The sequence below is a fragment of the Falco cherrug genome, chromosome 5 (genome assembly GCF_023634085.1).
Source record: "Falco cherrug isolate bFalChe1 chromosome 5, bFalChe1.pri, whole genome shotgun sequence".
In the NCBI taxonomy this organism is placed as follows: Eukaryota; Metazoa; Chordata; class Aves; order Falconiformes; family Falconidae; genus Falco; species Falco cherrug.
Window position 1 is genome coordinate 20554034 of NC_073701.1, and position 17673 is coordinate 20571706.

The 17673-nt window shown below is 40.1% G+C and overlaps 1 protein-coding gene across 15 annotated transcripts in view; it reads right to left on the reverse strand.

Annotated features, from left to right (window-relative positions):
* Positions 1-17011, reverse strand: part of PLEKHA5 (pleckstrin homology domain containing A5) — a 168780-nt gene extending 151769 nt beyond the window's left edge. For 5 of the 15 annotated variants that reach the window (XM_055711681.1, XM_055711674.1, XM_055711673.1 and 2 more), the window contains exons 1-3: positions 16772-17005; positions 16564-16640; positions 13471-13528 (exon numbers count right to left, since the gene is read on the reverse strand). In XM_055711681.1, the coding sequence (XP_055567656.1) occupies positions 13471-13528; positions 16564-16640; positions 16772-16869 (233 nt within the window). In that variant the 5' untranslated portion in view covers positions 16870-17005. Of the gene's footprint in view, positions 1-13470; positions 13529-16563; positions 16641-16771 lie in introns of all 15 variants that reach the window. The other 10 variants (XM_055711672.1, XM_055711670.1, XM_055711671.1 and 7 more) reach the window with 4 other exon arrangements.
* Positions 17012-17673: the final 662 nt, after the last annotated feature.

The following is a 17673-nucleotide window of genomic DNA, read 5'->3' on the forward strand; positions in this document are numbered from 1 at the left end:
CCAGAATACTCTTAACACAGTTCAGATGTGTAGGAAACTACTGTTACCTTAGAGCCCCTGAACAGCTATTTTACATTCAGCAACCGTAAGAAACAGTGTTTTAAGGGGAATGTAGCTGTACAAAAGTCAGCAAATGCAACCAAATTTGACAGAACCTGCACACTTTCCTAATGAAATGAAAAATAGATATCAGCACTTTTTTTTTTTCTTTTCTTCAAGTTTTAATGGTGCACTGGGAACTATGTTTAATCATCATGCCTCATGAGGAGGATTCATTAAAGACTTCAAAAGAAGCTTCTAAAAAAGACCAATATTCTATTTCATAGGAGAAAAAACACCAACCAAACAACAAACCAATCCCTACGTTCCCTTGTAGACTTCTCAGACAACTGTATTGGATCTTTCCCAAAATAAATCCTGGGGTTATAAAATTAGACCAAGAAAAGCACTGATGTAACGATGAGTTGAACGGACATCGTGTCATTCACTCAGGCAGTTCCAAAAGCCAAAACAGAGTCAATCCACAAGACAAAGTTATGCACGTATTAGTAGTTACATCATCCTTATGCCCTGACTTTAAGGCTCTAGAAATTCAACAGCACTAGTGCAAATTTTTGTAAAACAAGAAAACCCAGCAAACCTCACAAATCCTAACAGCCAGTTCTATACCAGACTTCTTGTAATCCTGCTGAAAAAATTCCCATCATTTTCAAATGGAAATCAGAAATTATTATTACATCATTTCATAAACAACAAACCCCACGTTCTTTTGAGTAAGTAACAAAAATAGCTTTTTATTTAATTTTGAAAGAAAGTATGGAACTGGTAGATTAGCTGGTCCTACTACTCCACAGCCAATAACCTGAATTTTTACTTAAATATTTTAAGCATTGTCCTACCAGTACACAGGTATTTATGCTTTAAATTTTTAGAGAGAAATGCTATGTAAAGTTGATCTCAAATAATATCAAGTATAGTGAAATATGCTGTTTAATGGCACTAGACTATTAATAGAACCGTTCAAGAAACATATTTGAGTACCATTCTTCAAAGACTGCTTTATGCACCATAATACATTTATCCTTGCTTCAGAATGAGCCATTTCATAATGCACTAATTTGAACTTAACATTACTTTACTTACAAGACAGCTACAAATGCTTTCCATTTTAGAATCTGTTTTATTCTCAGTTCACCACTGTACTTTTTCATTAATAGCCCCAACAGTTAATTTCAATATTCACTTTAATCTGCTAAGAAAATTGGATTGTAGCATTCAATAATCAAGTATTTCTTCATCTGAGTCTCATGAAAGCCTCCCACACAAAGCCACAGATGTGTTGGTAAAACTTTACCAGGAACATTACAGAAGCACGTAAAGCAGTGTGGACTTACCTAACGATGGCAACACTATTTATCTCCTCCACAAAAATAAAAGTTTTGATAAAAAGAAAGCAAAATTTCCCTGACAAGTCATATTTTTCTGTTGTCATTTCACAGTAACATTATTATGACATCTTAGAGACCTGGAGATAAAATGGAGAATTTATCAGTCTCATCATGGTGTGGCCAACAGAACGCACCAAAGAACAATCCAACCCCTGACTTGTCCATTAACATTCAGAGGTTATTTTCTTCTAGTTTCACCAATTGGGCAGATTCCTACCACCAAAACTAATAGCAGCCAATACTTCATACACAACAGTTCAAAAGACAAATATGCCTAAACATGCTGATCCACTGACGGTACCACAAAGCCAAAAAACTCAAGTTCAATTGTTAATCCATACTTTCACTCCTTGTAAAATGAGAATGGCTGCATCAAGTCCTTAGCAGCACACAGATGCAAGTAATTCAAACTATCATATGACTAATTAAAGAGCATCACTGATCTAAAGGAAAAATCACTGGGCATTTCGCCCTCAAAAGAACTGGCAGGTTCATATGAAGTACAGGAGACTGTCATAAAAAGCAATTTGGTTTTGCTGTGCTATGCGAGTTTCACCACAGTCCTTTTTCCCCACCGTTCTTTTTCAGGAAAAAAGGTAGGGAAGGAGGTGAGGAGAAACATGGAGTAATAGACAGGCTGAAGATTTTATTTGTTATCAAAACCACATGACTTCAATGCCTAAGTATCAATGTTTTAAATATGTTGAAGGTGAGCAGCATGCACACACATGTACTGCTTCCTCTGGCTTACAACCTTAAAGAAATATGCCAAATAATCCATCAGTGTATATAGAGAGATGTTCTTAAAAATCCCTATTAATTACCACAATTACAGTGAGATGTCCCTAGCACTACTCTGCTTTTAGTTTAGGGGAAAGAAGTAAACAAAGTAAAAAATAAAACAAATCTGTAAAGCATAACATATAATTTAAAGTCTCGACTTTTCACTGTTTAGCACCATATCCTAAGCAGGTTCTAATTTTGACTGACTCGCAGAAGATCCTGCAGGGTTCATTTCAGGCTGCAGGCATTTGATACTGAACTGACCTCACAGTATTTACATTACCCTTAGGAAAATTTGGCATGCAGTCCAACTGGGGAAGATCATGTCTAAAACTACTTGAGCTACCAGTGCTTGAAGCAAGCAGAACAACAGTGAAAAGAGTAGGGTGAACATTAAGGGCACATGTACAGAAATAAATTAAAAAGGAAGAAGAGAAAGAGAAGGTCAAACAGCAGAAGAAAAGAAGTAATGAGGAGACAAGAGATGGAAACAGTTGTTTTTCTGATTTAAGTAAGTCCCTAATTGGTTTTGGGTTAGGTTTTGGGTTGGTTTTTTTGTTTGGGTTGTGTTTTGTTTTGGGTTTTTTTTCAAACTAGTAGTGCAGACAGGCTTTTCAACTAGTAAAAAGCAAACTACTTCAAACTCAAGGAAAATAAACTGATCAGAAGACTTGAAATATTTGTCTCTGCTCAAAACAAATTAACAGCTGCCAACCACAGCTTTGCCTCTTGTGGTCACCATACCTATGTCAAATTTAGAGAGAAAAAAAACAAAACCATAAAACTCCCCCACCATAAGCTCTGCTTTTGACTATTCCCACTACAGTTGTAATAGACATCTGTCAAATCCAAAACAGATTCACCTCCACTCATTACAATTTAGGTCCTTACTGCTCCAAAGAAATCAGATAGGAATACAAGTGCCAGTCAGCAAACCCTACTCCCATTTCCCTTCAAAGTGCTTATCTCATCTTCAAACAAGTGAAAAAAATGTTTGTTCTTCACAAATTCGCTCTGTCAACTACATAATCTTCTACACACTAGCCTGCTGAAATCCTATGAAACACAGGTTCTGAACCAACCAGGTTATTTCTTCACCTCCTTGAAAAATTAAATAAAAACCTTAAGTTACCATAATTTCTTTGAAAACCCCTTTTCCAATTGCACAAGGCAATTTTTAAACAAAGTAATAAAATAATTGAAAAGCAAGAGTTCTTGCACAAGTTAATGACTGCAATACCTGTCTGAAATGATGGTATCTTCAATCCGCACTAGAAGTTTTAGAAGTTTCCATCTGCTTTAATTACTTACAAGTAGCATCACTAAAAGTCAAAAGGAAAAACCAATGCCATTACTGAACGACTATCAAAAGACTCGCTCCTCTTATTTAAAACCAGGATGTTAATAACTCCAACGCTGCAGCCTGATGCAGTCTCTCAGGTAGCCCAAGCTCGAAATCACTTAAGGGCTGTGAAACACAACCAAACCCACTTACAAGCTGATATGACATCACTGCTTTAATCAAGAGGTTGTTTTTTTTTACTTATGTCTCACTTAACGTAGTTCTTTTCTATCTACAAAATCGCAAGATTTTGACCCAACTTACATATTTAAGCTCAAAAATGTTTTGAGGCAGCAAGAGATTATAATGAAGCACTGGCATTTGAATTGACTGCTGAATTTGATAGCACTATTTGTTGTTTTAAACCACAAGTGAGCAATCAGAGGTAACAAATCCCGAATTTCTTGTTAGACAGGTTTGGCACTCTCACCTGAAGTTGAACAAAAACCACAGAGTGAGCTCTGTTCTGAAGCATATTGCAAAATCTCTTTCATGTTTAGCTTAGGATACAAGAATAAACAGCATTTCAGGAAGAAGTTCAGATTTCTCCTGATGTCTAGAAATCTTTTTATATTTTGAAAGTGAAGCAAAATGCAAGCATTCCATGTAAGAAATCTGGAGTGGGGGTCCTTGAAAGAGGCATAATGTGACCTGTATACACATGTGTATGTGTATATACATATATATACATGAAATACACAACCACTGCTGGCAATGAGAGGACCAAAAGGTTAGTTTCATTTAATTTATATTTAATCAGAAGTCACTTTACACATAATACTATGTATCACTCATGTAAATAATTCCAAAACTTGGCCTTTTATGCTGTTTACTACACATTGTGGAATGTACTCAGCTGGAAAATTAAGCAGATGTAATGGATTTGTTGTCAAGTTTGTCTGCTCTTAAGAACAAGAAACTTTTCTTAAGCCCTATTTGTTGCTAACAGTGCAGAGAAAGTTTTAACCACAGAACGTCTTTAATTTGACTTCCAGGAAAAAAAAACCACCTTTAGTTTAGTAATTGAATTATCAGACAGACAGGAGCTGCAGAGAAATACCAGAATCAGTACAAAAGGAAATAAAAGTCAAACCACCTTTTCCAGCAGTGTTACCACAATTAGCACTCTACTTCCTTCTAGTCTCATCGCCACACTACAAGGCAAGGTTTGCTGAAGCATTGCCAATTGCAATATTGTCAGTTCATTTTTATCTGAAGTTGAGCAAAAGGAGGTACATACACAGGAGACAGAGTGTATGGCAGAGATCAGAGCACACTACTGTCTCAGGGTTCTTCAGCCTGGTGTAGTCCCTACTTATGCTTGTATAAAGAGATAAGAAACCCTAAATCAGTATTTTTTACTGACTGCAAACTACAGACAGATGGCCCATGACTCCCATTGATGAGTGTAAATACTTAGGTTCCTAAATACTTCAAAGTCATTGTAGCACAATTGTAGTAACTACCTCCTATCTGATCAAGGACAACTATAGCTACTTACTACCGTAAAAGTCACTATATTAGAGATATTCTTAGGTGTTTGATTCAACCAACTAAAAATGTATGGGTTCAAATGTCAAATCTTTTAACTCTGCAGATACAACGAAGGTGGATTAATTAGTAAAACCTAAAATGTTACTAATTGCAAAAAAGTTTAGTAATATTTATGTGCTTTAACAACCAAAAACATTTCAGTGTTTCAGATCAGGTAAGCAACTGATATCCACATCAAGCATAGAAGATAGAGATTGTACTATAAAAGAGATTTAGGATCAGAACAGATAATACAAATTTCTAATGAAGTGTAACTTGCATCATTATTCTGATTAAAATTAATTGTTAAAATAAACATTTGACATTATGAACTTGATTGCTCAAATGCATGTTACTGTTTGTAATTTTCTTTTTCAATCTTTGTGTCAAGTGTTATCCAAAAACTTCAACTAAAAAGTTTTATATTTGGAGGATTTTCTTTGTATATGGAAAAATAATAAAGAAGCGTTACAAATGGTGTGGCCAACATGTAAAAACAACAAACCAACCAACCCCCACCAGCACCCCAACGGTCCTGGCCAGCTTTACTCTCTCCATCAAGAAACCAAATTATCTTTTTTGACATTTAATCAGATTAATTTTTTTTCTTCCCCATAGTTATTTGAAAGCACCATGTGTTTATTCTTATTGTTCGCAATATTTTATATCAACGTGAGATTTCTTTCATATAAACCAAATTCATTGAATAATTTTAAAGAAGATATGTCATCTGTTTTTACACATCCCAAAAGATATTTGCAAAAATTATAAGTGTTAAACATTTGTCAGCAGCTGCATAGTCTGTAGGATTTAACACAAAATTAATGAAAAAAATTACAGAATTATGCTAGTAGTACAGCTCAGAAAAAAAGCACAAAACCCTGTATTTTTGCAGGATTTATACAATTTCAGTAGTTCTACTTACTCAAAGAATAGTAAAGAATATGCAAATTTCCATGAAATACTGAAATTGAAAGATAGCAGAGATGGCATTTTAAATCAAAACTTTCAGCAGGTATTTTCCTTTCAAACACCTTTGTTTACTAGGATCCCTCTTACCTGGTCTGACACACTGAAATGTTTCCAGTTAATAAAACACAAACGTAATTTTTTATGTATTTGTTTCTATTACACATGATTTATAATAGATTCAAAGAAGAAGAATACAGAAAGCTAATTTTAAAGGATAGGTTGCATGGCAATATAGGTTTCCTTACAAATAATTGTTCTTACTAAGTAACTATGGAGAAAGCCATGAAGACCTAAGTTGCTGGAGCCTCCTGAATACGGCAAGTGGTTTTGGTTTGGTTTGGTTTTTGGTTTTTTTTTTTCATTTTTCATATAAAGCTCCGAGACCATCACAGGCTACACAGGCATTCAAAATGCTGTCTTTTTTTCCACTTCACAGATTTCAAATAAGTATTCAACTCAAGTTTTATAGGTCTGGAGCAGAAAGATACAACTTCACAACCAACTATTTAAGCAGATTTCCCAGTCCTACCCAGTACTGGGAAGTAGGAATCTTTCCCACAGTTTTACTGAAGTGCCTATACTATCAAGTTCCCATTCCCCAACTTCTACTTCTGAAAGTGGCTACTGATGCAACTTCTTCACCCTCAACATCACCGTTGGAGAACACCTTCCCTTCAACCAAATGCAAAAGCAAGTGAAATAAACAGAGAAAAGCTGCTGTCTTCCACGTTCAAAAGAAAGAAGGCAAGGGAAATAGAGGAGAGAATGGGGAAGTGTTTAAATTTAGATATTTACTTACTGAAACACAGAAAAACATACAGGCACCACATTGGCAGAAATCCCAGCAGTCAGGGGTATGGAACTTAGCTTCCAGCAAGCATTGGCCTCAAGCTTCACATGAGTTTTCTCCCCCTCTCACTCAAACAGAAGCGTACTGAAGATCACTCTAAACTGCCAACCAAAGTGTATCTCAGGTTTAATGAAAGTGTAATTCATTATAATAAGAGCCAGCGTAACATAAACATATGCAGGAAAAACAGGCTTAGCGCAGCACCACAAGATGCTAGTTTTGATCCAGTACAACAAAACACTTGCAGACCACAGAAAAAAAGTGAGTGCAATTCCTTTAAAGTAGAAGCAGAACACAGTGTGTACCAGGTAAAATCTGGACCCATAAAAGTTCTACCAAATACTGGCTACAGCAAGTAGACTCCTTTGTTGGCAGTGTTCACAAAGCACCTGCCTGCCAGTTCAGGTGTTTTTGGAAGTGTCCCTCAGTTCCAGGTACTGCAGGGCATGGATACCAAAATGGGGAAAATAAAAAGAACCTGTGCAACACCCTGACACAGCAGGAAGATGGAATACTGGTAAGGACCTAAAAATAATTCTTAAGAGCACATACCAGTAATCTTCTTTTCGCAAAGGGGTGAGGGTTGGCAAAAGAAAAAAGCATCACTATATTTACAAAAAAACACAGCAACCATCTACATAAAGTCACAATCGATCAGTATTTCCTTTTCTTTTTACCATGCTTCACACATTGTAGATAGCAAAAACAAAAGACCACAGAAGAATGCGCTACACTGTAGTAACACCTTAGATGTATTATCTTTACCAGCTACTATTACTCAATCACTAATTAAGACCATAGAGAAGAAATATGATCATTTCCAAAACAAGAATCTAAAATTAGGAAGTTAACTGTCCTAGTTCAACAGATACCAAAAACTTGAGTGTTCTCAATGTCTTTTCATGGATTTCAACATTTTATGTAGCAATTTACATATAGTTTTTTAAAAAAATAATTATCCATTAATTCTTACAAGCATGTAAAAACTTAGTAATGGTTTACAAAAATATAAATCAGTAAGCTCCCTTCATGGCTTCAAGTCCGTCTTAGTAAAACTAAAACACTCAAAGTACTACTCAATTTAGAAACACTTCAGGAAAAAAGAGCTCGAAATACCAGCCACAGACATCACAGTCAAAGAGGCTTTATAAGCACAGTAATTCCTAACATTCACATTTGATCTTCTACCTGACAGACTAACTTTAAAACAGGTTCATAAGCCAGGGGTAATAGGCCCTGCCAGATCTGCACGAGCCAGACAACACGTTTTCTCAGGGTGAACTCTTGCCACCCTTCCCTCTGGGAGAAATTCCATTGAGTTTGCTCCTAGGAAATCAGCTCCCACTCCTGCTCCCTCCACTCACTGACTTTCCACTGCCAGTGCTCCATTCTGCCTGGTTTAGCCTTCACTCCTCCCCCTTCGGCAACTACTCCCACCCTTTTAGCCTTCTTCAGGACACCACCACCTCCATCCTCTTCCTTCCACATCTACCCCATAAACTGCTTTTTTTGGGTGCGGACCCCCCTCTCCTTCTCTGACCCACACCTGTTTATTCCTGTGTCTAGAGCCCTTCCACCTCCACACCCAACTTCAGCACTGCAATATTTTTGATTCTTCAAATATTTCAATGGAATAAAGAAGTAAAAGTTACAATAGATAATAAATGTGCAGACATTCCTAAAAACTTCTCCTTTTCTCAACAGCTTTGCTCACTGCAAATATAAAAGGCACAAGTTAGTTAATTGTAATGTTATGTCCCAGGTCACCCATCCAGCCATATGACATTATTTGACCTAGAGTTCTCACCATTTAAGAATGAACCAAATGAAGGCCATGAAAAAACTTTTGGTTTTCCTTAATTTTAGTAAAATAAAGGTTAGAGTTAACAAGAACTAAATTTCTGGAGGGAACACTGTGATTCTTACTGTTGGAGGAAAACAGTCTGATCTGTTCTTTTTTTTTATTATTATTTTCGAATTCCATTTTTCCTTTCAAGAAAGGGCTACTGTGCAAACATGACTAGGTGTGCTTTGATTTTTCTGGAGAAAGACTCAGCTGAGAGGGAGAGGATGCTTAGAATGCACATAAAAGACAAAGGTTCGAACAAAAGCGGAATTCTCAATGAGCACAGGTTTATTTTAGTAAACAACAGAAACTCAAAGCTGAACAAGATCTTATCCCTCTTAATCACTTAATAAATTTTTCTCACCTTCCCTATTTTCAAGCTACATGACTACAATAAACAAACCTGCATTGATAAAAGTTTCTATAAAAGCATACAAAGCCTCGATTTAATGCAACAGTGAACTCGCCTCACCTCAGCTTTGGCCTGGGTTTGCCAATGCCTTGCTTCAGCAAGCAACAGGCAAAAACTGTGCTGATAAATACAGAAAAAGGTAAACTTCAACACAAAGCCCTAAAAATGGTTGTTTAAGAACTTTTTCACTCAGCTTTTGTACTGCCCAAAAGGTATCAGTCCTGCAGCAGAGTTAAGAAATACGAAATTCTAACACCCAAACGGTTTATCTGAGAATATTTCTGTAGAGCCCGAACTAGGTAGACTGATGCAAAAATCCCCAAATATCATCCTTAGATTGATTTTTGATACAACTTTATTTGGTAAATTAATAAGCTGAGTAATATAAGATCCTAACATATTCAGAACTACTGAAATGAAAAAGGAAATAAGGTAAGAAAAGTAAGCAAATGCCTGAGTTTAGATATTCAGGTGGATTTAACCAGGAATAAGGGGTTTTTTAAAACATGCATATGAATAAATACACACACACATATACAAACACAGAGAGGACGTATTTATGCAAATTTATAGCACGCAAAACCAGTGCCTTGGTGCCTAATGACTATGTAGTCACCATGAGGTACTAAAAACATTAAGCTGAAAATTCTCCTTGATCTTAATAGATGTGGAGCCTGAAGCCCATGACCAGGTATGTCTCCTCTGTTGACAGGTTTCATGCTGGGCTTGTCATATGGGTCCATTTCCTTATGAACTTAAAAAATAACATAAGGAATTTAAGCTTCCCATACTGCCATCCAACTTAAATCTGCTTTGGGATAAATCTCTTAACTTTTCAGAGCTCAATGAGTGCTCAATACACAAAGCATAAGTAACTAGCCCAGTGAAGTATTCTAAGCATAACAAAAGAAAATGTCAAATTTTTAAGCATCTTGTTTTACTTCATAGTATGGAAGATCCAACAGTTAACTGATAATAAACTAATTATTAAAGGTTATGTTCGAATGTGTTGATTCGAGTCATACAGCCCTATATTCCAGGTAAAAGTTGTATAAATAAAGATTACACCCAAACCAAGCATTACTTCAGAAGAGTTTACTGGTAGAGTTCCTTCCCATCAAGTGATGAGAAAGGGCTATCCAGGCACATTTCTAACATTAAATAAACAAAGCCAGACTGTATCACTCCCAAAGAGACAAAACACTAACAGTATAAGGACATCTCATGAGAATGTATAAAGTATATTACAGCATTACTTTTTTTTTTTAACTCCAAATAACAAACACCTTTTGTTATTTGCATTTACATGAGATGGGGAGGATGTGGGAGAGGGATTCCATCATTACGAAGTATTAGAATTAATTCTACTAATCCAAAAAAATGCAACAGAAAGTCCAAGTCCTAGTTAGCATCAACTTACTAATACAACCCTATAGAAAACCATAACCATTTTATGCAATGGAAACAACTCCTTATCTATGCCTGTTTCAGAATATCTTTCCTTCTTAAAGCTAGAACACATTACATGTCATGGGAGGAGGGGGGCATTTGCTATTTACTTATTCCGAAAACAAGTGTAGACTCCCAAGAAAAAGATAGCATCCTTTAAAAATAATCACATTTCAATGCAGTCTGTATCCTGAGTCATTTGTTTGAAATGCCAGTCCAAGGAATGTTAAGATTTAGCTGACGATTATCTCCTCGACATTATCCCAATTTGATTATACAGTGTTTACTACATCAAAGCCAGAAAAAGCGCAGTAATAGATTCAGTGACACACCCACTTGGAACACTGAAGACCTATTATTAAAGAACCATAAGAATGACTTTCAAAAGGTTTTTATTTTCAAACACAGTCTAGCATATGATCTTACCATAAAGCAAGGTTGTTAAATATTTTTAGTCAACCCACATATTTGAAGCTGTGCTTCAGAAGTTAGGTGATATTATTTATGTGATCAGGAAACTTGACTACCCTTCTTGTCTAACTCTCTTATTGGACACATTACAAAAGTACAACAGCCAAGTTTCACACAGCTGAATGCACCAGTAGCGTGCCATTAACGTTCATTCCCTTGTAACTCACACTGGAACAACATACTTCTTTCAGATCTGACCATGAACGAACAAGTTTTCAATGTTCTCAGTTTAACATAGTTTTATTATTCCGTAATCGATATAATAATTATTACTATTTAGCAAGTCAGTGCACTTAAATGAGCCAGTTACGGTTAAAACTCATCACGTGGGGGTGCCTGTACAGCCCAAGATCACAACAACCTGCACTGTTTCCCACTCACGCTGGAGTACCACAAGTAGTTTAGATTCAGACAACTGGAATTATTATAATCAACACATCATCCAGAGTTACAATGTCTAGTATTTTAAGATAGTGATTATAGTGTTGTCACCCTGTCTATGTTCGTGCTCACATCTTCTCCAGCACCAGTAGGGCTGACTGCTAGACAGCTTTCAAAGGAGCAGCTTAAAAGGAGAAGTTTAAACTCAGCCTAAGAGGCTACGCAACGAACATGTACTCAACTAAGGATGCCAAACTGGTCATACCATGTGAGCCTTTCAGCAGGCCTGACAGCACCATCCCTGCTATCCTCCTACACCTACCAAATCACAGAGAAGCGCTGTTTATGCAAAATGTTTTCAAAGATGCAGCACAACTTTTAAAAAGAGCTATTTAGTGCTGGCTATCAGCAAAACAATCAACTTCATCCACATGGTCTAAAAACACCTTGAACACAAAATATTTTAAGGACAAAAGTACACAACTTACCACTTGGTAAGTTTGTCCATAAGCGCATCAGTCACTCTACAATAGCTGTCCACATGTTATTTTTTAATTATTATTCTAAGAAAACTCAGGTTGCTATTTTCCAATTATTACAGCTAACACATTCATAGTTTTATTCTGTGAGAACAAGTTCCATCTGAAAGTCTACAAGGATTTCTTTTGACATTATATACACACACAAATACAGCTTGGTTAAATTTTCAATTTTTTTTGATTTAATAATCTGATTAGAACATCAGAGGTGAAATTCTTAGTACGTTCCTGTCCTCAGTCTGGTCTAGTTCTTGTCAGTTGCTATACAACACTAGTGTAATGTAAATTACAAGAAGGCAGAATAGAACAGTACAACAAACATGTTGCCTATTAACAAGAAGTCCCCTTCTAGAAAGCGCAGCACCAGTTCAGACAAGATTTTTGGAGCATTATCCTTCAATATATTCTTTTTATTTTTTTTAGGATCAAATCAAACACATCCCTATATAAAATAAACCATGCAACACACATACAACGTCCATCTCACTGACTACAATGCAACTTACGCTGAGCAGCTACCCTTTGCTCAACACTAAGACACAGAAAAACCTACCTGCAGCCTATAACCTCTGTGACAATCAGTAACCTTCACTCATAGAAGTTATCCCACTGATTACACTATTCATTTAAAGATAGCAAATGAAACACACAGTGTAGTGAGCAAAATCTGAATGAATCGAGAAAAGCCTGCCAATTGTTAAATAACAGGAAAAGTAGTATATTAACCAGACAAATGCACATAGGTGCTACTTTAAAATTTTCCAGATAAGGATGGTCTGACTATCTGGAGAGGAAAAGCTTGTAAGTTGTTACAGATCTGATCAACACAACATCTGGACTTCTACATAAGCACTCAATTTCCACTCCTCTCATTCAAAAAGACTACATACAGCAAGTCTACCATAGTGGACACACTCAAAGCATATTAAAACTTGAATAAAAAAAAATTAAAACCAATGCTAGAAGGAAGAGATCTGCAAAGAAAAAAGCCACATTAAACCTTCAGGATGGCTTTAAACAATGTAATTACTAGAGAGCAGGGCTGAATCAAGACTCTTCTCCTAGTGACGATGTAACATCTTGCCTTTCTGAAAGCATTTATGGCATGACTATAAACACACAAGTGTCAAACAGACAAACTCAAGGTATTCTCAATTTGCAAGGACATTTGTTGCTAGATGATTACATTCAGCAGAAATTTCATTTGAATCTGCATCCTTAAGCAGCTTTAATTAAAATTATTAACATAAAAACTGAAGAAATTGTTTTAGCTGTGCAGAATTCAATAAACAAAGGATTACATAGACCATGACAAGCTTGAATACTCCTTTTAGATTTATAGCATTACATTAAAATTCTGTTTGGAATACAGTCATGATTACAGCAACATTTAGACAAACTAACTGAAAATTACAGTATTGTGACAGATAAACATTCAACTTACTTTACATAATATCTTGCACCTTCAAAAGTATAAGCTTCCTCCCAACCTGTGGGTAAGTCTGGAAAACAAGTAGCAAAACATTTAAATTAACTTTTGAAATTATGCTAGTCATACTAGTCTACTCCCTAAAAGTAAAGTAGTTAAAATACTGTGCATCCCACATGTTGAAAACTTTAGTCCTATAAACAAGTCTTTTAGAACTGACCCACAATACCATCTCAGTTTAAATTCTGTAATCCAAGAAAAGCTACAGGCATGAAAATCTGGTTTGGATTTCTCGTTCTCAAATAATAACAACAAAGGTTCAAGCATGCACTTATTTAACAGTGTTCCCTCCTTTGACCAGTAACTAGAACTCACGGTCATCGCCAGATCTTTCTGCCTTGAACTTCAGTAGCATCAAATTACCTGACAGGCAGAAATCTGAACAAAAATCCATTTACTGAGTTTGCGTTACATGCCAGTCACAAGCATCTTAACTGGCATATCAACTATACCACAGAGCATTAGCATCATATTAGCATAATTCCACCACTGTTGTGACTAACAAGTGTTCCTGCAGTGTTTACAACTCTATTCAATTTTACATGAAAATAATTTTTAATGCAAATCTAGTGGAGGAAGTGGGTACATCTTTTCCTTCTCTATTATCACTCTTAAAAGACCAGATATTAAAAAAAAAAACAAACTACCACTAATGGTCAATCTTTTTTCAAGTAAAAGCTGCCTGATGTAATGCAAGCTCTGAAGATGCCAGGCACCTCAGTGCAACTCTAGGTACATCACTACCCTTAAAAATTTGCTCCAGTTAATAAAAACTGTAATTAATACATAAGACTAACTCATTGAATTATAAAAGCATGAATGTATTTCCCAAATACAATAAAAAATATTCAGCCTTGGTCATGTGCTGCTCCTCCCCCAGTTTACCTATTTATTCTGGCTGTTTTTTTCTTCACTCCCACCTTCTCCAGAAGAAAAATCAAGGTGTCTTTGATAACAGCACAGGGCAAAGTATCAAACAGGAAGTTTATCTAGCAGAAGTATTTATGGCTGCTATAAGAACTTCGATAAAAATATCTTTCCAGCACCGAACATATCCAGGAATAAAAAGCACTTCATAATGGTGGCCAAAGCCTTCCTCATCATCTAGTAAATATCTTGGGAGTATTATTTAAAAGGAGCTTCACATTAATATACACTTCCAAAGGAAGTGCTATTTGCCCAAAAATCATTTCTTAAGAAGACATATTTTGAACACATTTTGACCAGGTTCCAAAACAGTGGTCAGGGCAAAACAAGATAAAAAACCACCAGAATTAATCCATTTGATTTTATCTATATGTGGAGAGATTCATTAACATACACATGAATGAGAAAAACTACAGAAACAGGTTTGTTTTGCAGATACTTCACTACCTGATTGATAAATAATGGTCAGTACATCCAAGGTCATGCCCCACTCTTGCATTCAGAAACAAGTCTAATTTACCTGATAATAACCCTGCTATGGTACATGTAATACTCTAGATATTCAAAAGCAAACTGCATTTCCTTTAGAAGGCACTTAATGGCAGAAACAAACGAGACACTTGGAAAATTACTGGGAAATCACCATCAGTCAACAGACACTGATACGAGTTTCAAAAAAGAATTAACACTCAGCTAACATTAGTGTCCAACAAGCAAAGCACTTCCCATACATCTGCCTCCATGCATATTGCTGTCGATGAAGGCCAGTTTCTTAATTAATCTGAGTACTGAAAGCAAGGGAAAGAGGAGCCTGATAGCAATCAGAAGTTCTATTTCCTGGCATTAAATGACTTCTTGCAAACAACAGACCTTCACTGCAAATTGAACTGCAGAATCCAATAGCCATAAACCTGTGCGTTTCAAACTATTTCCAACTCGAAAGAACCCCCAAACAAACAAAACAAACAAAAAAAGGCTACCCACAGTTTTTTTAAAGACTATTTCTGATTTCTTAATGTGCAAGTATTAACCAAACATTAAAAGCAAATAATCTGATACAGTCCAATTCACTTGCAGATTTTCCTGCGATTATCCAAGTGATTACATACATAAAACCAACTGCACTTATTACTACACTCCACCACCTCCCAGTGGCATATGCTGCCTGTGTGCAATTCCAGCAGTCAAGAGTTTGGCTCTGGGTCTCCAGAGTGTCTGCTGTAAATCCTCCTCCTCCAGCACCTCCTGCTGCTACTTCTCCAGAGTGGAACAATCAGCAGTAGCAAAGACGACACATTCCACCCTCCAAGTTATTCCTAATGTTTCAGTTCCTTTTCCTCCTACCTATTCCACCTCTCGCAGTCACTTAGAAACCACCCACACTCTCAGCCTAGATGGAAGCGAAGGGAGGAAAAGGGTTTCTAGGTGACCAGTGAAATCAGCCTCTACGTTTCCAGCACACCTATCGTGGTTATATCTAGGTACTGCTGGAAACCGAAACAAGATGAGTGGTTTAATACTAAACTGTGCAAGGATGCTATGCAGGTGAACGAACGGGGTAGCCTGTAGGAAGCGTAAGAGGAATGAGGCGGTTTCTAATGGTAACTATATATATATATATATTAGAGGAGTGATACAAGGCAAGTGAAAGCGAGCAGAGAAAATTACACAGACACGGAGGGAAACCACGGGTGCAAAGGACAGCGTTTTAAGAAAGAGCCGAGGAGCCCACTGACGGCAAGGTGGACGCACGGCTGCACTGTAATGTCATCCTTGCTCAATCCGGGGGCAAACAACTGCAAGAAGTGCGGGGCGTGCGGCCGGCGCGGGATGAGGAGTTGTCCTCGGGTGGCTGCGGCGGCACCGAGGGGGCTCCCAGCACCGGGCGGCCGGGGGGCAGCGGGGCGAAGGCGGGGGCGCTGCCCGCGGCGGGGCGGAGGGGACGGGGCCGCGGGGCCGAGCCCGCCGGGGGCCGGGGGCGCCCAGGAGGCGACGGGCTCGGCGAGACCCCGGCCGGCGAGGAGAGGAGGGCGGCGCTCGCCGGGCGGCCGGGAGGGGGCGGCCGGGCCGGGGAAGCGCCGGGGGCCCCGGCCGCCCCCGACCCCCGGGCGGGGCTCCTACCTGCGCTGCGGCGGTGCCCGGTGATCACGGCCTCTCCGGTGAGCGGGTGCAGCCAGGTCGTGCTCTTCGCCTCCTCGCTGCGGGGACGGACACACGGACCGAGTCAGGCAGGCGCAGCCCCGCCGCCCCCTTCCCCTCCGCACGCCCCTCCCGGCCCCCCGCACGGCCAGCCCAGCCCCGCTCCCCTCCTCGCCGGCCCCCCGCTCACTTGATGAAGAAGACGCGGCCGCCCTGGCTGATCCCGTAACTCCAGCTGCCGGGCAGCGCCCGCAGCCGCTCCGCGCTCAGCTCCGCCGGGGCCGCCATGGCCGAGCCGCCGCCGCCGCTACCAGCGCAGCCGGGGAGAGGCGAGGGGAGCGGGGAGGGGGAGCGGGGAGGGGGGCGGCGCGGGCACGAGCGAGCGCGTCCCCGCCGCCGCCAACACCTTGGGGTGGGGGAGGGCACAGCGCGAGGGGGAGGGGGTGCAGCGGCACGCCCCGCCCCGCGCGGGCACGCCCCTCCCGCCGCGGGGGCGCGCGCGGCGCCCTGGCTCTCTGCCCGCGGGGGCGCGCCGCCTGCCCCCACCGCGGCCGTTGGGGCGGGGCGGGGCGGGGCGCGAGTTCCGGCGGGCGGGGAGGGAGCGGGGAGGGAGCTTGGCGGGGCCGCGTCGCACCCGGCCCGCAGGGGGCCCGCGGGCGGCCGGGCTCGGCCCTGGCGGGGCAGGGGGTGCCCGGGAGGCGGGGAGGGCTGCCCGGCACGGGGGCGAGGCCCGGCCGTGCGGAGGCCCTGGCTGGCTGCGGCCGTGCGGGGGGAGGGGGCCTCGGCCGTGCGGCGCGGGCGGGCACAGTCCGGTAATGCTGTGAGGAGCGCGGGGGCTGAGGCGCTCCCGTGGCGGTCCCGTGTCGCAGCTACAGAGCTGAGCCGGATCGCTGCGTTTCGTCTCGCCCGGGGCTGACCCCCCCGGTTCTTTGTGGGGGTGGTTCCCCACCGGCCGGGGGCCCGGCCCCGCCGGCGCTACGAGCCCGCACCGCCCGCCCCGGCCGTTTGAGCTGCTGCTGCGAGGCACCACCTCTGGTGGTCTCTCGCCGGGTCCTCAAATGGCACGCATTGCTGCGGGAAGCTAAAACTTTT